General features: G+C 35.7%; 4 protein-coding genes and 1 long non-coding RNA gene across 5 annotated transcripts; 4 read left to right on the top strand and 1 right to left on the bottom strand.

Moving 5' to 3' along the window:
- Nucleotides 1–10982: 10982 nt before the first annotated feature.
- Nucleotides 10983–11435, top strand: LOC142616592 (uncharacterized). Its single transcript, XM_075789411.1, has one exon. It carries the CDS (start codon nt 10983–10985, stop codon nt 11433–11435), a length of 453 nt encoding a protein of 150 aa, XP_075645526.1.
- Nucleotides 11436–11739: 304 nt separating this feature from the next.
- LOC142614595 (uncharacterized) lies at nt 11740–16202 on the bottom strand. The gene is made up of 3 exons (XR_012840477.1): nt 16013–16202; nt 15630–15789; nt 11740–12279 (listed from the first exon to the last, which is right to left on the bottom strand). It is a non-coding gene; the product is annotated as an uncharacterized LOC142614595 (long non-coding RNA).
- Nucleotides 16203–16694: 492 nt separating this feature from the next.
- Nucleotides 16695–17165, top strand: LOC142616590 (secreted RxLR effector protein 78-like). Its single transcript, XM_075789410.1, has one exon. It carries the CDS (start codon nt 16695–16697, stop codon nt 17163–17165), a length of 471 nt encoding a protein of 156 aa, XP_075645525.1.
- Nucleotides 17166–17210: 45 nt separating this feature from the next.
- On the top strand, nt 17211–17909 carry LOC142616589 (putative mitochondrial protein AtMg00310). The gene has a single exon (XM_075789409.1). The coding sequence runs from the start codon at nt 17211–17213 to the stop codon at nt 17907–17909; it is 699 nt and encodes a 232-aa protein (XP_075645524.1).
- Nucleotides 17910–18711: 802 nt separating this feature from the next.
- LOC142616588 (uncharacterized) lies at nt 18712–19515 on the top strand. The gene is made up of 2 exons (XM_075789408.1): nt 18712–19179; nt 19261–19515. The coding sequence occupies exons 1-2, from the start codon at nt 18712–18714 to the stop codon at nt 19513–19515; spliced, it is 723 nt and encodes a 240-aa protein (XP_075645523.1).
- Nucleotides 19516–20156: the final 641 nt, after the last annotated feature.

Here is a 20156-nt window from a genome sequence, read left to right as displayed (position 1 = left end):
AGAAATTATTGTGTACTCTTAGAGTACCATAAATGCATACTCTCTCCTCTCACGTGAATGGTAGGTCTCACCTCACTAATTAAATTCATGGTGGGACTCACCATTCATGTGAGAGAAGGGAGTACGTATTTATGGTATTCCGAGAGTACCTAATAATTTTTCAATTGTAGTGATACTATTGGTCATTTTCTTTTTTGTCTTTTTGGGTTTATCACAAAGAGGATAGAATTAGATAAAACATTAAAAATATATATTGCATTTAACTACAAATTTTTGATAATCACAAGGATAAGGTTGATTACACTTTTGAATTTTCCACAATCTATAATCATTGATTTTGGCAAACCATTAACGGCATCTTATTATTTAAGTGATGCTATAATCAGAGTAAAAAAATACAATAAAAGAGACTTAAAGAAACCTATGCACCAACTTAAACATTTCAAGGTCGATTTAGCATCTTTTGCACATCACTACAAATTCTTCATAACTGTAAGGATAAGGTTCATCTCGGTTCCAATGTTCCATTCCAATTTTGTGGCATGCTTGAAAGTTTGGAATTTTATACATGTCAGTTCCTGCAGTAAGTAGTCGAAGCATTTTTCGGCATTTGACAAGCCAATGCTTCTCATGTTCATCATTTAAAATTTCCAAAAAGGTTATCATTTAAAATATCCAAAAGTGATCCACAATTAGAAAAGTATACTAACAAATGTAATTGAAATTTGAGACCAAAAAAAAAAAAACTTTAGAACTTGATGCATTTCCTTATTATACTTATAAATCCAACATCAAAATCAACAAAATCAAGACTTAAAAGTCTCTTTTAAAAATATATATAGAGAAAGTTATTCTATCATATTTCAAAATCCCACAATTTCACTCCCCTTAAAAAAACAGTACAGGTAAGAGGCCAATAAAACTTAGATAGGATTTTCATATTGTGAGTTTTTTTTCCTTGATTTTAACAAATAGAGAGGAAAAGGGTATGAATCCAAATTCCTAAATTGACAGCAAACCATAATCGAAGAGAATATAAGGAAAAGAAATTAATACCTTTGCTTTGATTAAATTAGAGACTCTAGATCTACGGAGAAAGAAATTGAATGATTTTAATCCAAAAAAGAAGAATTCAAACAAACCATTACCGAAGATATTTAATAAAAATAGACAAATATCATAATTTCGATTTTCTTAACCCTAATTTTAGGAAACAAAATCTCATTGCAATTGTATAAGTGGAAAACATATAACAAAACTAATTTAACTTCTAATTTGTGGGGGAAAAAAAAAGTCAAAGAAAGAATAGGAACCCATCGGAGGCATTGTTAATAAAAAATCAGAGGGAACTCTTGTTAATTTCTAAGTTTTAATCAGAAACCAAAACATAACTTTGAAAATAGATAAAAGGTCAAATCTTCCTTCTAAATTTGGGAAAAATTTTGAAAGAAAAAAAATAGGTACCCATCAGAAGCATGTCATAATGGGCAGGGTAGACTCTTCTTCGTTCTTGACGCTTCATCTTCCTTACTTCTTGTTCTGGGGTAAGAAATTAGCAGACAGTTAGATGAAGAAATCTGACAGGAAGTGAGAGACATCTTTTCATTCTTGATTGCAAAGTAACAGTTCAAATACCCAAATTATCAAATTACAAAATTTTAAATCAAAGAACCTTACAAATAAAAATTCGCAAACAATACAACTATACACACGAAAGCAAATAATCAAGATATGTTGTTAGAAGAAAGTTCTCATCACAGCCACAGGTTCAACCGTTCAAGTTTGGAATACCAATCGTATATATGCATGAGTTTTGGGATCAAAGATCTATGAGGAAAGATCCAAGAAGTTGTGGCTCAACCTTGTGAAGGTTTCATATAAGAGCCCAATCCTCAAGCCCAAAGAAAACCTAGATATGCAAAGCCTAGACATGCAAACAATCAAAGAAAACCTATACATGCAAAGCCTAAACACTCAGCACACTCCAAATCTACATACCCAAGCCCAAAGAACCAAAGCCCAAACACAATTCTTTTTAGTCAATTCAAACATTATTTGCTGCTTCTTCTTTTTCTTTTTCTTTTTTTTGTAGAGTAATAAAACATTATTACTTTACAAAACAAATAGATGGATCAGATGAAAACAGTGAGAGCTAGATTGTAATCAACCCCATAAAACTTACCACAAAAAAAAAAAAAAAAAAACAGGAATCAGAGAAATTAAGTAATAAAAATCATATCTTTATTCTTTAACAATTACCTTGCTTGCTGTGTTGAAGGCTGCCTTTGCAAAGAATGAAAAGATCTATGCCTAATCTGCAAAATAGAGGGACAAAAGAGAGATTAAATGAATTTTGCAGAGAGAGAACGAAACCATATATATATATATATATATATATATATATATATATGATCTGCAAAATAGCTTGAGTTCAAGTCTCCGCCAATTGTATATAAGTCCGAGTTTTGAGATCCAAGATCTATGAGTAAAGATCAGAGAAGACTGTGGTTCAATCTTGAGAAGATTCCCATATTTAATAATTAAAAAAAAAAAAAAAAACTATACATCCAAAGCCTACCTTTGCGATAAACACTATATATCTCTTTAACACTCCAAAGAAAAAAAAAAAAGCCCATCATCAATCCTATAAACCAAAAATTCTTGAGAGAAAGAGATTGAGAACATAGGACGAAAATAAATAGATCTAATGAAAATAGAGAGTGAGAGCTAGATTATAATTAACCCCATAAAACTTGCAAACAAATAATAATAATAATAATAATAATAATAATAATAATAATAATATGTAATTAACAATTACCTTGCATATGAAGCCTGCCTTTGTAAATGAGATCTATAATTGATCTGCAAAATAGAGCGAGAGAAAGATAGATTATACTGAATTTTGTAGAGATGGAACGAAACCAAAAAAAAAAAATTCTTGATAAAACAAATTTAGTGGAGAAGTAGAAATTGAATTTTGCAGAGAGAGAGAGAGGAGGTTCGAATGAATATGAGTGGTGGAGGCGTGTTTTTGTTTTTTTTTTTTTGGAGAAAAAATACATGAAATCAAAAAATTACAATGGGAATCTATGGAAAACCTCTTCCTATATAAGATACAGAAATACCAAAATATGTACATCATTGATACCAAGAGATTCTTTTCAAATTCCTTATCAAATTCCAACATTCATTGAACAACAGGAGAGCTATCTATGAAGGTTATTATTGGAGAAGCGGAGATGAACCTTGAAATACGCAAGTGTGGGGAGATGAATCTTGAAATACACAGATGTGAAAAAAAAAAAAAAAAAAAAACACACCGAAATTACAACTAATCCACTTAAATTTAGACAAATGGAACCACATGAATCTTGACACATGACACAAAATTAGGATTCTAACTTAGAATTGCAATTGGAGTTTCTCTCTCCTTCACCTATTTTATATATATAGATTAGAAGTCATTTGCTTTTTTTTTTTTTTTTTTTCTATTACTTGGATTTTTTATTTTTTATTTTGTTGAGAGATTTGTTCTTATTTTGTTATTCCAAAGAGAGTTTCGTTTTTGTTATGGGAAAAGGACACCAACGACAAATATGAGCTAGGTGACCATTTTATATTTTGGGATCTTTGGGCAATTTTTCCAAATTTGGGATGCTCGTTTTTCAATTTCGTGGACAAAAGCAAAAAATAAATTATTGGACCCAAAATTTTTTATCTTAATTCTTATTGGCTAGAGGCTCAATAATTGAGAATCTCAAAGTAACGCATGGATTAAGCCGAAACTCAATGATCATTCGCCAACAAAGATGGATAAAGCCGAAACTCAATGATTGTAGGTTGAAGTCACTTATTTACCTTTTATTTTGCTAAATAAACCTTCTCTTTGGGGTTTTGGCTTACTTTGCCATTGAAAATGAAATAAAGTTATTTTTACTTGCACTTTTCTTTTTTATCAGCAAAAAATTACACCATTGTTATTTGCTTCATTCAATTTTGATATTTTTAAATTTAGCTTTTAATTTTGTAGAAATTTTAAGCGATTTGATACAAAATTTATAAAGCTTACAATAGGCATCTTAAATATCAACATCATCATTCAACACAAGATCATGCAAATCAAAATAATCAACAGTTTCCATGATAACGGGGCTCAATGGATTACATAACAGAGATTAAAACCTAATCAGAGTGTGTCCACTCTAATACTACTTGTTGGATTATAGATTGACTCCGATTAATTAATTCAGTTACTCAAGTTAATTAATTAAGTCAAATTACATGCAAATCATGGAGGCACAAACAAATAACCAAATAAACTAAGTGCAGTGGAAAATAAATAGAATGAGGAATGAGGAAAATCTCTCGTAACGCAAAAACTCCACTGGGTGACTAACTCCAAGCAACTAAATGATTGTTGCTGGCTGCAAAGTTCTTCACTCCAAAGCACGTTGAAGATCTGGAAGCACTTGGTTACGAAACCCTAAGGTGCACAAAACGCAATAGTTTCTCATAAAGTGTATGAGTTCTCTGATTGAGTCTCTATGTCTTTGATGACTTTTAAAATAAACATTTTATATGGTCTAGGGTAGTAAAGAGAGAACCCCTAATTATCCAAGTCATCATGGGCCAAATATCAGATCTAAAAATTCTAAAATCGTAAATCTTGATAGATTAAGCTTGTATTGAGCTTGTGTCAAGCTTCTTCATTAAACCTCGATAGATGCTAGTGTTGAGACTAGCGTCGAGCTTCCAAAATCAGTTTTTCTTCACTTGTTTCTTGAATCAATCTTCATGTCTTTAATGATACCATTTGTTATGTTTGAGTAACATACTTCTTGATACATTAAACCTAACTTAGATCTACCTAATTACAAGTAAATTGCATTTTGTCAAAGGATAAGCCAATACATAGAAAATATGACCCTAACAGATACCACCAGCGCACAACAAGACATGCCACGACTCAACCCCATTATCACATTTCTGCATTTTAGGAAATATTCAATTATCATTGATGAGAAAAAACATCCCAAACAATACTTCTAGAGTATTTTATAATTTTCAACTAGTTGGGTGTCATTTACCTTATTTATGCTTTCTCTTTGAATCAATTTTGCAATTTGAATTAACATTTTTTTGGGTATTCATGAATGTTTAAAGCTTAAACATTTCAAATCTAAACATCGTGGAAATACAAATCATGTCAATGTGAAACACACACTGGCTCGCATCCAATTGGGTCATATCTTCAAACCAACGTTATTCATATTGAATACGGCTTGTTTTCAGTGCTTTTTGCACTAAACACATTACACTTGTCCAAAATTGAACACATGTTCGAATGACACAAGCTTCACCCATTCATATTCTATAGATGCAAACATTACAAATTTTATCAATAATGTGCTCAGGAGTTAGGATTAGGGGTGTCAATGTTTGACCCAACCCACGAACACGACACGGGTTTTTGCGAGTTAGGGTTATGCCTTAGCAGGTTTGGGTCATAAACGGGTCAACTCAAAAGCGACTCAATAAGAAATGTGTCATAAGCGGGTTAGCCTGCATGACCCATAATAGACATATTTAATACGCCAATTTATTTGTGTCAACCCAAAATAACCTATTTAACACAACCCATTTAACTCATATAACAAATTAATATTCATTTTATTTTAGATTTGTCAAATACCTTTTTATTTCCAACCTATATTTTAAACTTAAAAATAAAACTGAGTAATTACAAAAACTTAAAAGTAATATAATTGGAAATTGAAACTTTATAAACCCTAGTCATGATCTGTATATTGTTTGCACCGACTCTTCAATATTGATACTTCTGTTTGTTGAACTATGTTATTTTGAATTTGGGTTAAAGTGTATGCACTTCTTTTGGAGTGTAAATAACTTATTTCTAGATGGATGTTTTATTTTTTTTGAACTATGCTATTTTGAATATGAGTTGAAGACTTAACATGTATGCATTACTTTCGGGATGCAAAGAACTTATTTCTATATAGATGTTATATTTAATATTAAGTAGGTTGAAGTGAGTTGTGTCACATCTGTGTTAACTCAACACGACCCATTTATTAAATGTGCCAAGTGAGTCAAGTGGTGTCAACCCACCTCATTAACAAGTTGGGTTAGGGTTGAAAAGTCATGATATGATTATTAAATGAGTGGGGTTTAGGTTGAAGAATTTAGTTGAATGCCCCTAACTCAACACGACATGAACCCTACGCGCTAACTCAAATTGACACCCCTAGTTAGGACTGAGTAAAAAATAATAATAATAATTAATTAATTAAAAAAAAAAAAAAAAAACCTAGCCATTAAGGTGAAGCTCCAGTTAAACATTATGTAATTTCAGCAACTTGTGTGTCTATCTCGTTGGGAGTCAACATGAGAGATTCATTGGATGCTTCAAAAGATGCTTGCCATATTGTTTGGAATTGAAAACTCTCTTGGAACCAGTTACATAAATTGTGGATGGCATGAGAGGTGTAATTTGAAATTGATCTAAGAAATTCTTGACTACACTTGAGAATTTGTTCGTACAAGCCTTAAACTAAACATATGAGGATAAATACACATAGTAAATACGAACCACCCAAAGGGAGGGATAAGGATCAAAAGCAGCAAGTCAGACACAAAAGTTGCAGAAATAAGACACCTTTGAAGAAAGGAAGATATCTTGGGTTGGAAGTCAGTAGTATTGCTGCTACCAATGCACTAGTACATGTACAATCATCTATTGTTAAGAGCAACATGATTGCACCAACTTAGATGATAAACACCGAGTATGCTTGGGACGAAACAAGACGGGATGAGGTAGTCAAAACCCATCCCCGCCTATCATCCCTTCAACGTAGGGAAAATTCATACAGGATAAAACGGGGTAGGTTTGATCGAGTGGGGCAAAGAATTTTTGTCATCACTAAAAGTTTGAAATGCTAATCTATTTTTGAAAAGATAAAAAATAAAATAAAAGTGCCTTGTGGCTAAACTAACACTTTTAGATGTTTCCAACTAAAATGTCTAGGATTCAAAGAAGAAAATAGAAAAATAAAAAGAACTAATGCAAAATATTGTTATGTGAATTTTCAATATATGGTGTAAAAGTCCTAGAAAAGGTTTCTCTCCAAATTCCTCCTATATCATTTTATTGGATATAAATTTTGAAAATTTAACCATTGGATTGCATGTTTTTATTATATCCTCAATGCTTGCAAATTGTAGGATTCTAAATGGAGAAGGAACTTAACCAAAATTTTATAATCCAATTCTTTCCAATTTTTAACCATGGCCGCCTCAAGGCCTAGGCCTAAGGCCCCCACTAGAAAAAAAATACCCCTTAAAAAAAGGCCCATTCCCCATATTGTAAAAGGCCCAAAATTTTATAAAATTATATGTATGTGCATGCGTGTACGCGTGTGTGTATAAATAATAGTCGTGCACTTGTTTTAGTAGTGATGCTAAGAATAACACAAATTTTACTATAGGATTACAAATTGACATGTCATTCATCATAAAAAAATAAATTTAAACATTCATTAATTAGGTTATTGAAGTTTATAGATCATAGTCATTTTCATATCATATTGTGAACATTTTGTAATAATTTAATGCATTTTCTCTTTTCATTATTATTAAGACTTCCAAAATACAATAGCAATAGCAACATAACCCAATTGAAACTCTAAAATGTTTCAAAAAAAAATGTTGCAAATGCATTAAAATTTATGGTTCAACTATGATATTCAATTCTTTATATGAAATTAAAATTAGTTAAGTTGCTATTAATCATCAAACTATGTATAAAATTAACATTATTTAAGTTAGTATTATTCATCACACTATGTATTTAATGTATCAAATTAACCTTGATTTGATTAGTATTAAATAATTTCATTTCATTAATATTTACATATAAAAGGCTCCACATAATTTTTTGCATTAGGCCCCAAATTATGTTGGGCTGCCCTTGTTTTAACTAAATTTGAGATCTAATCTTTTTTTCTTCTTCTTTTTTTATATTAAAAATCTATGTAAACCACACAAACAAAATAAATGAATAATGAATTTTTTAAATGCATGTGTCTCATATGAGTCACATCTAATGTAATAATAGTTGCACTAAATTCACCATGAAGCTTGCTCGCTAGGAAGAAAAATTAGTGATTTCAAAACCTGAAACAGGCCATACGTGCTTGAAAAATGTGGATTGAAAGTTTTGCAGCCATTTATTTACAGTTCTATGAGAAAATTAATTCGGGGTCGAGATATAATTTTGGAAGAGGGTGATGGGATTGAAACTAGATTTGGCCAGTGAAAAAGAGAGAGTGACCATACTCATAAATCGTGATCGTCTTAAACAAACCAATTTAACTTTGTTGGGCTAGTTCAGCAACGTGGGTTTCGTTCTGCATATTATTTTGGGCTTCTTATTGTACCAATTTTGTAGCTTGCACAGCTGACTTTTTTGCGTTCTGCATGTAAATCCATCGTACCTAGATTTGAAGTTATTTGATTGTAATAAGAATACATTGGAATTTTTTGGACCCATCACTGTTATATGATTTGGGCCCAATCCATGTGGTGGACATTTTTCTTTTTAGAAAGAACCCAAATAACTTCTTTATTTAAGGCCAGTTTTCTCTTTTTTAGGGTCATGATAAAGTAAAATGTCAATAGATTACGTATTCAAATCCATGTGTTTTTTTTTTTTTTTTTCCACAAAGTTCTCAGTGAGAGAGTAGGGGCAGCCTTTTCTCTTACTGTAGCATAGGGTCTTCCTTCTCTCTTTGGGAAGGAAAGTGGGTACCCTCTAGTATCAACGATACTAGTAGGGCTTGTGGGTAGTTTTGTGAGGGGTACGGGAAACAGATCTAGAGTCAGGAGATGGAGAAAATTGAAAATGGATGGAAAAAACTGTCGTTGTTGTCAGATATGGAAGGAAGGAAGGTGGATCTCTCAAAAGAAAAGAAACAAACAGAATCAGTTCTGGCTGCAAAGTTCCTCACAAGAAGAGCTGTGAATATTGAAGCGGTGGCAATAACTTTTAGACCAATATGGCGTACCAGAAGGAATTTCGAGGTCACATCTGCGGGCGATAATATGGTATTGATTGCTTTTGAGTTAGAAGCGGATGTGGAGAAGGTTCTCCAAGGAGAGCCGTAGACGTTTGATAGGCATCTGGTAGTCTTACAGAGGTACGATGGTATTACGCCGGTGACAAACTTAAGTTTTGATAAAACTTCGTTTTGGGTGCAGATTCATAATCTACCGTTTTCTTTATTAACGATGGAAGCAGTGCTCAGTATTGGTGAAACAATAGGAAAGGTGCTGAAACCAAAGGACTCAAAGGAGATGAGAGGAGGTAATTTCATGAGAGTTCGTGTTGCTTTAGACATTCAGAAGTTGCTATGTCGGGGTAGGAAGATATCGTGGGACCAAATCGAGGAAGGCTGGGCGTCTTTCAAGTATGAACGGTTGCTGAATATCTGTTACTGGTGTGGACAACTTTCACATGATGATAAAGATTGTATCTTGTGGCTCAACAGTAGGGGTTCATTATCGGTTGAAGATTAGCAATTTGGGCTATGGCTTAGGGCGCCACAGTTTAATCCAGCAAAGAAGTTGACAGTGGAGGTACAGGGTTTGACGGTCTAATGAGTGTCCATAGCCAGCCGGCTGTGGAACAAGTAGCCCAAAACTTAGATGAAAGACCGAGGGATGTGGCGGCGCTAATGGACGTGGAGGTCGGAAACGAAATCCCAAGACAGCTGGACGAAGTGCATGGCATTAATTACGGGATTTCGAAACGTCAAGCCCCGGATTTTGAGGAGATTATTAGGGGTATTGATGATGCCATTCAATATGATCCGAGATTTTCTATCTCAAAAGATCAAATCCCACAACTGGGGCAGGACGGTATAGGAAGTAACGTAATTACAGGAGTGGATCACGTTGCTGGAGGTATTGAGGGGTCCACGGATCAGGATTTCCAGGGATCGAAGGAAGTGAGGCCTCTGTTGGAAACTGAAGTCATAGAGGACGTGGATTTCATGTTTCAAGTGGGTTGGGAGAGCAATGACATGGACAAAAAAAAGGTAGTAATAAGGGTCAATCACGTAGTTAAAGCAAGGGTAAAAACAAAACACCAACCCTGGACTTAAAAAATAAAAATAAGCTGGTGGAGGTTAAAGTGGGGCAAGCTAGTCCAAAACGTAGAAGCTGGACTCGACTTAAGGATCGGCCAATGCCTGTGGGGAATGAACCTGCCTTAAAGCCGATGGAGGAGCCAAAGAGTAAATATAGTGGTACAGAGAAGGAAGGTGGGGGCGATGTGGAGAAGGAAAAGAAGCTTAGGGTATCAGAGGAGTCTCAAACAATGGTTACTATGGAAAACATTAACCAAGTATCGGCGGGGATTACAGGGCAACCCCGCCAGGACCAATGAATTTGCTAAGTTGGAACTGCCGAGGGCTTGGAAACCTTCGGACAGTTAAAGCCTTAGAGAAGGCGACGAATAAAGAAGAGCCCAACATAGGTTTTCTGATAGAAACGAAATCAAACGAAGAATGGATGAGGATGGTAAAAGAAAAATGCAGCTTGAAACACCGATTAATAGTGCCAAGTAAAGGAAAGAGTGGGGGTTTGGCTCTGTTGTGGAAGGAAGGTGTTAAGGTGGAGGTTCAAACTTTCTCACAATTACATGTTGATGCAATAGTAGACAATGGTGCAGACTTTGGAAGATGGCATCTCTCAGGATTTTATGGTAATTCGGACACAGCGAAGAGGCATGAGTCGTGGGCAAAGCTTAAGCACCTGAGTGGGACATCTACATTACCATGGCTGGTGATTGGGGACTTCAATGAGATTACGGGTTTATCGGAAAGGAGGGTGGAAGCTTAAGACCGAGACAACAAATGGATAGTTTCAATGATGCTATTAATTTTTGTGGTTTACGCGACATGGGCTACATTGGCCCAAAGTTCACGTGGCTATACCAGAAAACAAATGGAGAACAAATACGTGAAAGGCTTGACCGTGCGTTGGCTACACAAGGGTGGATGGATGTCTTCCCAAATGCAAAACTATATCACTTATCTACCTCGGTGTCAGATCACTCACCACTGCTACTCCGGATGATCCATAAGCCACGAAAGCTGAAGGGTAAGAAGTGCTTTCGTTTTGAGTCCATGTGGCTCAAAGACCATCAATGTGAAGAGGTTGTAAAAGAAGCTTGGGAAGAAGGGTGTCTCTCGGCCCAAGGTCATGTGCTCAATAATTGTTTAAAAATGTGTCAAAGCAAGTTAGATATGTGGAATAAGACTTACTTTAGCCATGTGGGAAAGAAGATAGTGGAGTTACAGTCTCGGCTTGAGTGGCTTGAAAAACAGCCCACATCCCATGACACTATCTAAGCACTTAGAAGCACAAGGATTGACTTGAATTGTTGGCTGGAACGGAAGGACTCCATGTGGCGGCAGAGAGCTAGATTAAATTGGTTTCAAATGGGAGATGGGAATACATCTTTTTTCCATGCTAAAGCTTCAACAAGACTAAGGAAGAATTTCATAGAAGGACTGTTGGATGCAGAGGAGGTATGGTAGACAGATGAAAGAAGGGTTGAGGAGATAGCAGTGGAGTACTATGAGACTTTGTTTACTTCATGCAATCTGACGGACTTCACAGAGTTGGTGCAAGCTGTCCAACCAAAAGTGAGTGTAGCCATGAACCAAATGTTGGTATGTGATTTTAATGCTGCTGAGTGTAGATGTGCAATAAAGCAAATGTTTCCCTTAAAGCCCCGAGACCTGATGGTATGACCCTACTCTTCTTCCAACACTTTTGGCCTACATGTGGAGAAGTAGTCATAAAGATACACTACAAAAAAAAGGTTCTATAGCCGCGTTTTTAAAACATGGCTATAGCTCAGAAAAACGTGGCTATAGAATGATTTGGTCTATAGCTGCGTTTTTTTAGGCCACGTTTTCAACCGTGGCCTAAAATAAGTAACTATAGGTCTATGGCTACATGTTTTTAAAACGCGGCCATAGTTGTGGGCTAAAGCCGCGTTTCTAAAACGCAGCTTTAGGCCAAGACTATAGGCGCGTTTTAAAAATGCAGCTTCAGCCCGCAACTATGGCCACGTTTTGAACACAGCTATAACCCTTGAATACTTCACAACAGCTTACTCTACACCCTCATCCCCCTTTTGCTTTTTGGCAACTTGCTTCTCTAGCTGTTGTTCAGCTTCTCTCTTGCCTTCAAGAAGATCAAAAACACAGAATTTCAAAACCTCAGTACAAGACACCCCAAGAAACCAAGTACGAAATATTATAAATAAATAATGTAAAAAAAAATACACCAAGACAAAACAAACAAAACAAGAACTCAAGCTATATGTATTTATCTACCATGGGCTTAAGGTTTCAACGGTGGCCTGAGTCTAGCACCAAAAAATAAATCATGTTTAGAATCATCATAACATTAAAATAAAAATAAAAAAGGAAATCACATCCTAAACACAGTTTTATTGATTTAAATAAACAAGAGTGCACACACACCTGTATAGGTTGGTTGGTAGGGGTGTGGGTATGGGATTATGAAATAAGGGAAAAAAGAAGGGCAAGATGACCTAAATGGCTAAATGATGCCTCTGACCTCTGACTTTATCCAGGGCAGGATTGAGATCACATCCCCACATCAAATAGTTAGCCCACCAACCCCATAGCAGGGAGGGTGTGGGGTTATGGGTATCTAATTCACCCATTAAAAAGGCTATTCCAAAGTGCAAGTAGCAATAAGTTAGTAATTAGTTACAAGAAAATATTATATACCATATGCACTAGATTGATAGGTTATATCATTACTAGACTCTTTTGATAAGTAATAAAAGTTATATTAAAGAAAAGCACGGACCTCCCAATTTAAAAGAGGTATACTAAGAAGGACATATCTTTACTAGATTCTAGATCCTTCTAGGTAATATCATCTTAATTGCTTCCTGTTTCCCCCAAGGCAAAGCACACTTGAACTCGATCTCTCCTTGAGCTTCCACTTCTATGTCAAGCATCATAACTACAATCTCTTGACTTTGTAAATTTTTCTTTTAAGAAAGGTGCAATTCTTTTACCAGCACTACCATTTATTCAAACTTAGCCTTACCGACAACAAAACACGTGCCAAATAACACTTCAATAAAAATAAATACTCTACGAAAGTAAAAAAAAAAAAATTGCAAAGCATTGGAGTTTGAATTTGCATACACTTAGGTTTAATTTGATTGATCTAATTAAATTAGATTGGAATACAAACAGCTACGAAATTCAATGAAACAATCAACAGAAATCAACCAATTTGCCCTAATTTTCAGCTCAAATAAAAATACACCTACCTATGAGACTAAATAACTACAATAACAAGTTAGATATATTAATTCCCCAGGGACAAGAGCAACAAAATCCAATCAATGCACTTGTTCTTCCAAACTCATCCACTTTACATTGGAGTAAGAGATCTGCTCATTTTTTTTATTGATAAGAATTGAGATGGGCATCAACTAACAACCTTAATACAACTTTAGAGATCTTTCACCTTTAATAAAATTCCCAAGGTCAGCAAGGGCAAATTAATGTTGACCAATGAATGAGGAAAACTTCTTGACTATAAGAAGGTATATTATGTAGATAAATTTTAAAATAATAAACACTTTCATTTATTAATAAATTGAAGGGATTCGAAAGATTATATGCCACACCAGTGCAGCCCAAGCTGCAACACAGTGCAGCACATGGTGCCTTAGCTGCCACACCAGTGCACCCCAAGCTGCAACACAAATGTATAAGTGATACTTGAAAGATGACCTACATGAGCAAACTGAAAAACAGAATTTCAACTACATAGTTTAGGATAATTATAAACTAATTGGCCATTGCCTAATTTTGTCCTAGTGGAAGGGCTGGCACTGAAAGCAGCCCCCAAATCCTCAAGTTTTCTCCCTTTCTTGACCTCCAAATCTAAAATCCTACGTTTTTTCTACACCATTAACTCCATCTGTTCAGAACTTGCTGTCCAAATCTGTCAGCTCAGATTTGGATCCTTTCCCATTTTTCCTAGCTACATCATTTAATGAAATTAGTCATCAAACTAAAGTTAACACAACAGTTTTTATTTTTTTAAATATAAAGAAAATTTATTCAATTGAGAGGAACCTCTAGTACAAGTAAATTTATTCAATACAGAGGAACCTCTAGTACACAGGACTTGCACCCAAAGCTTACCTAAAATCAGTAATAAATAATTTTTAGGTTGAAATTAAACTTCATAATAGATCTGAGGGAAAAAGAAGATGAAAAAATATCTCCAAAAAATACACATCTAATGAACCAAAATCCTCTCCCATCTTAAGACCATTCAAACTTGTCACTAGTGTCCATGACACAATTAATTGAAAGCTCCAAAATGCTTTTTCTACAACCATGTTTAAATAACAGAAAAGATTGACTTGGTGAACATATATACATAAGTAAAACACATTTACCTATAAAAAAAAGGTGGTATAGGATAGGCAAACACAGCACTTTGTCATCCAAATAAAGGGAAAAACTCATTGTAAATTTCATTCTACCTACTATTGTGTGATTTGTAAGACCTAATTTCTAATACCATACCATATAATCTAGAACAGATTTGTTGAGTCTAATTTTATTTTTTTTGATAAGTAATAGATGTATATTGAAGAAAACTTCCTTATGCAGAAAAACAAAAGGCAGAGGGAAAAACAAAGAGCACTTAACCCTTCTTCTTGGTAGTTCTAATTCCACTTTTAGAACCCAAATTTAAGCAATTAATGAAAAATGTTTCTCAGTGCCTTTTCACTGTAACTCCACTAATTTGTTATTTTAAGAGTGTCAGCCATAGAATTCAACCTCTGATGGTCAAAATTAGACTCCTTGTATATTACATATTTTGTGCGTGTGTATGAGAAAGATAGAGAGAGTAAATTTTACTTTCTCCATTAAAAGTTTGAATGATTAGACACAGTTAATATCTACGAATGAAGACTTTGGCTTAACAAATCAATCAACCCACCAGCCATGTAAGCAACTAGCCATAAAACATAAAAAGTACAATCAGCCATGTAAGCAAAACCTCTTGGATTCTCAACCCTTCTAATCCATAAGACTAACAGCATCCACCATCCACAACATGCAGAGAAAATTGTTAAAACACACATTAATCAAACTACGCATTTCCCACACCCCAAAAAACAAAATCAAAAATCAAAATATCAATCACAAAATCTCATAATAAATCACATCAGAACCATCCAAATTTCTCATCCAAATACCTAAATAAACCCCATACGTACTATCACACCCAATACAAAATCTCAATCAAAGGCACTGTCTTTAAGGTTTACAAACCGAATCGACCAAAAACAAAAGTGATTGGCACAAATATTAGGGATGGATAGTACAATCAAAACCCAACCACTACTCCTTAAACATATCCCAATTGACAAACTTAACTGACCCATTTGCATAAGAAACTAAAGAATCAATGATCAATCACCAAAATACAGAAGAAATTTTTTTTAAAATGAAACATACCTGGGTACCCGAGATTCAGAAGAGGAAGCACCAGAAGCAAGCTTGTCTGCACCTTCAGTGGTGCTGGAACAGAATACGCTCGTGGAGAATCCCTCAGGGGAGCGAGGCTCAGATCGGAAAATCCCTTTTGGAGGTTGAATCCTCCTTCTCAAGCTGGGAACTGAAGGAGTAAAGAACCCAAATGCATTGGCCATTCATGGAAAAAAAACAAAAATTAATAAATAAAAATTAAACATCGATAAGAACAAAAAATAAAAGAGATTTACAAAGAGAGACATGGAAACCCAAACCTAAAATCAAAACTCTAAACCCAAAATCGAAACCCTAAACCAAAAATCGAAACCCTAAAACAAAAACCAAAACAATCAATTTAAAAAACTTACTGTTAGTCAGTGTCTTGAGTGAGATTGAAAGTTGGAGAGAGAGAGGGATAGACCCAAGGTAGCGCCGGTGATGGAGGACTGGGCTTTGTCGGCGCCGGTGTGTAGGATCGGTGGTGGAGATTGTTGGGAGTCGCTTAGGGTTCGAAGGGCTTAGTTAGGGAGTTTTCCTTTTTTTGGCAAAAATTACTTTGTGCCTTAGGGTTTTTTTTTCCGTATATATAGTCAGTGCTGTAGCCCCGTTTACATAAACGCAGCTTCAGAGGTGACTATGGCCGCGTTTTTCAATAAACGCAGCGTTAGGACAGACTTATAGCCGTGTTTTATGAACGCGGCTTCAAGACTTTTTTTTTTTTTTTTAATTTCAGATCGGTCTAAAGCCGCATTTTAAAAACGCGGCTTAAGACCCGCGTGTTTTGTAGTGACAGCACTAGACTTTCTTAATTTGCGTATTGCTCCTCCCAATTTCAATGATACTCATATTGTGCTTATTCCTAAAATAAAAGAGCCTAAAAAAATTACTGATTTTCGATCTATTAGTTTATGCAATGTAGTTTATAAAATTGCATAAAAAACTATAGCAAATAGGTTGAAAAAGATTTTACCCTCCATTATTAGTGACACTTAGAGTGCCTTTGTGCATGGTAAACTCATAACCGACAATGTTTTGTTGGCTTTTGAGACTATGCACCATATCAGTATGAAGAAAGGAGGGAAAGCTGGTGAGATGGCTCTAAAACTTGATATGAGTAAAGCATATGATAGGGTGGAATGGGGATGTCTGGACAAAATTATGGAGAAATTGGGGTTTGACTCAAAGTGGAGAAGTTTAATCATGCTTTGTATTTCATCTGTCACATATTCCATAAAAATAAATGGAAAACCCACAAGTCATATTACACCTTCAAGGGGTATCCGCCAAGGAGACCCCTTATCACCTTACCTTTTTTTGCTGTGTGCAGAGGGTCTTTCTGCTCTTATTCAACAGGCGGTGGAAAGGGGTCAGCTAGATGGTATTGTAGTTTGTCGTGGAGGGCCAAAGCTTTCCCATCTGTTCTTTGCTGATGATAGCTTGATTTTCTGCAAGGCAACTATTGTGGAATGTGAGTCTTTGCAGAAAATCTTACAAGTGTATGAGCAAACTTTAGGCCAATAGTTGAACAAAGCAAAAACATCCTTGTTCTTTAGTTCCAACACATCAATGGGGGTGCAGGAGGAGATAAAGAGCAGGTTTGAGGCAGAGGTGATCAAGCAACATGAGAAGTACCTTGGACTACCATCTTTTGTGGGACGGAGAAAGAGAAATACTTTTAATGATATAAAGGAGAAACTGTGCAAGAAATTAGCAGGGTGGAAAGAGAAAATGTTATCCAAAGCAGGGAAGGAAATTTTAATAAAAGCTGTTGCTCAAGCTATTCCTATGTATACGATGAGTTGTTTTAAACTTCCTGACTCTCTTTGTGAGGAATTAACGAATATGATTCGGAATTTTTGGTGGGGGCAGAAGAAAGAAGAACGAAAGATAGCATGGCTCAGTTGGGAGAAGATGTGTGTACCAAAATTTGAAGGAGGCATGGGTTTTAAACAACTTAAGGAATTCAACTTGGCCCTGTTAGCTAAACAAGGGTGGTGGCTTCAAACTGGACAAAAATCCTTGGTGTTTCGGGTGTTCAAAGCCAAGTATTTCCCTCGGTGTGATTTCATAAATGCAACACTCGGAAATAACCCATCTTACACATGGTGTAGCATTATGGCTGCTCAAAATATTGTAAAGGAGGGTATACGTTGGAGGGTGGGTAATCAGGGACGGAGCCAGAACTTAGAGTTAGGGGGGGCGGCTCTGCTGTTGGTTGTGTACAATAACTTTGGCCTTCGACTTTGTTGCTACTTAGTCGCTTAGTTACTAGTTGTTTAAAATTTTTTAAAGGGTTAGATTTTCTGTTTTAAGTAAAATTGGCTGATCAGGCTTAATTTTTTTATTTTTTTTAGTTTTACTATTGATAATTTTTGTTGTTGTACTAATTTTTTTGGACTTGTATATTTCTTTTTAAAATTTTTGACATATAAATATTTTTTAATGGTCTTTAAAATGTGGAAAATGTTTGAACTGCAAACCTTTTTACAAATTGCTAATAATGTAAATGGTAAGCTCAAATGCGAATCAATAAGAATTTGTTACCTTAACCGTCTATAAAAATGTTATAGAAAAATTTGTGACTATAACAATACTCTTAAAAGAATCAATGATATTTTTAAGGGAGCAAAAGTGTAATTTTCTAAAACAAAATTGCTAAAATTAGTACCTAATATATATAATAATAATAATTTTTTTTTTAAAAAGGGAGGGGGGCCATTGCCCCCCCAAGTCCAAACATGGCTCCGTCCATGTGGGTAATGGTGAGCAGATTCGAGTGTGAGGTGATAATTGGTTGACCACAGCATCCACACACAGAGTGATGTCTCCTCGACTGTTTTTGGATGTTGACACGAGAGTCAATGAGTTAATTAATCCGGTCAATGCTTGCCGGAAGCCTGAGGTCCTTGATGCCCTGTTTATGCCTTTTGAAGCTGACATTATAAAAAGCATTCCATTAAGCTCCAGATTACCTATGGACAAGCAAATATGGGCAGAATCCTCAAATGGCACCTTCTCTGTGAAAAGCGCGTACACAGTAGCGATGCGAATGGCCTGAAAAGCTAATATGGGTGGTTTATCAGATGGAAGCCAACAACGCCGGTTCTGGAACAGGCTATGGAGTCTTCCCCTGCCCCCTAAAGTGAGACACTTCACTTGGCGAGCAGGTAGAGATATGTTGCCAACCAAATTAAACCTTGCGAAGAGAGGAGTGGTTCAGGATGCTTACTGTGACGAATGCAGGAAAGAGGTTGAATCTATCCAACACGCCCTATGGACATGCCCAAAAGCACGAGATGCATGGGAGTGCTCAAAGTTAGTAATCTCTGATAGGTCTTCACGCTGCCAAAATTTCCAAGACTTGATGTGGCTGTTCTTGATGGAGGAGGAGGTAGAGATGGACAAGGTTGTGCTGATCGTGACAATAGCCTGGACACTATGGCATAACAAAAACGAGGTCAAACTGGGTGGAGAAAGAAAACCGGGGAAGGTTATTTTTAAGTGGGCAGCCCAGTGTATTGAAGAATATGAGGCAGTAACAGAGGCTACTGCAGTCCAGGGCTTATAGAATGACGAGGGGCAGAGCTGGCATCCACCTTCATCGAATTGTTTTAAGGTGAACGTAGATGGTGCGATTTTCTCAATTCAAAAATCTGCTAGGGTGGGTGTGACTATTCGGGATGACAGGGGAAGGTTGGAAGCTGCAATGTCCATGAAAATTCATGCGCCACTTAGGGCGCTTGAGGCTGAAGCAAAGGCGTTTGAGGCAAGCATAATTTTCACAAGGGATGTGGGTGTTCAAGATATTATTTTGGAAGGGGACTCAATGATTATGTACAGAGCTTTAAGTGAACTATCCCCTCCGCCCTAGTCTGTAGCGTCTATAGTGGAGGATATTCTGGAGATTGTACGGGAGTTTAGGAGTGTCCAGTTTTCTCACACTAGGAGACAAGGAAATATTCCTACACACATTTTAGCAAAGCAAGCTTCTAGTATTGCTGATTTCACGGTTTGGATTGAAGAGAACCCTTGCTTCATTGAACAAGCTTTGATCCCTGATGTAATTTCTTTGACAAGTTTTGAATAAAATTTTCTCTAGAGTTTCCCATAAAAAAAAATCCATGTGTTTTTATTAATAATCTCTTTAGGTAATTGCGTTTGAGGATTTGAACCCAAATTAAACACAATAACAACTTTCCGGAAACAAAACTTTCCAAAAATATTTTTGAATGAAAAAGATAATTTCATTAAACCAAAAAGAAAATACAAACAACTCAAAACTCAGCAGCACCTAGCAGCAAAGCTACAAACAAAGTTCAGCCCACACAAAAGAACTATGCAGTCCTAGAACCCTAATGGCTGATACCATACACAACCAAGGTCAATCTCCAACCAGAGCCGAGCCTACCAACTTGACTCGTTAACTACAATTTATATCAAAGCTTACAGATGAAGACTAAGATAAGTCAAGCAGCTGAAGAACCCGCTCGACATGGATTCATAGCGAATCAC

The sequence above is a fragment of the Castanea sativa genome, chromosome 11, assembly GCF_040712315.1.
Source record: "Castanea sativa cultivar Marrone di Chiusa Pesio chromosome 11, ASM4071231v1".
Classification (NCBI taxonomy): domain Eukaryota; kingdom Viridiplantae; phylum Streptophyta; class Magnoliopsida; order Fagales; family Fagaceae; genus Castanea; species Castanea sativa.
Note: the sequence above shows the minus strand (reverse complement) of the source record. Positions and strands in the feature narration are given on the sequence as shown.

Excerpts from the sequence above, each read along its gene's own strand:
- LOC142616592 (XM_075789411.1), top strand. The coding sequence starts at position 10,983 with ATGGGCTACATTGGCCCAAAGTTCACGTGGCTATACCAGAAAACAAAT.
- LOC142616588 (XM_075789408.1), top strand. The coding sequence starts at position 18,712 with ATGGGTGGTTTATCAGATGGAAGCCAACAACGCCGGTTCTGGAACAGG. Across the intron at positions 19,180-19,260 it reads GTATTGAAGAATATGAGGCA|GTGAACGTAGATGGTGCGAT; the intron begins GTAACAGAGGCT and ends AATTGTTTTAAG.
- LOC142616590 (XM_075789410.1), top strand. The coding sequence starts at position 16,695 with ATGCACCATATCAGTATGAAGAAAGGAGGGAAAGCTGGTGAGATGGCT.
- LOC142616589 (XM_075789409.1), top strand. The coding sequence starts at position 17,211 with ATGGGGGTGCAGGAGGAGATAAAGAGCAGGTTTGAGGCAGAGGTGATC.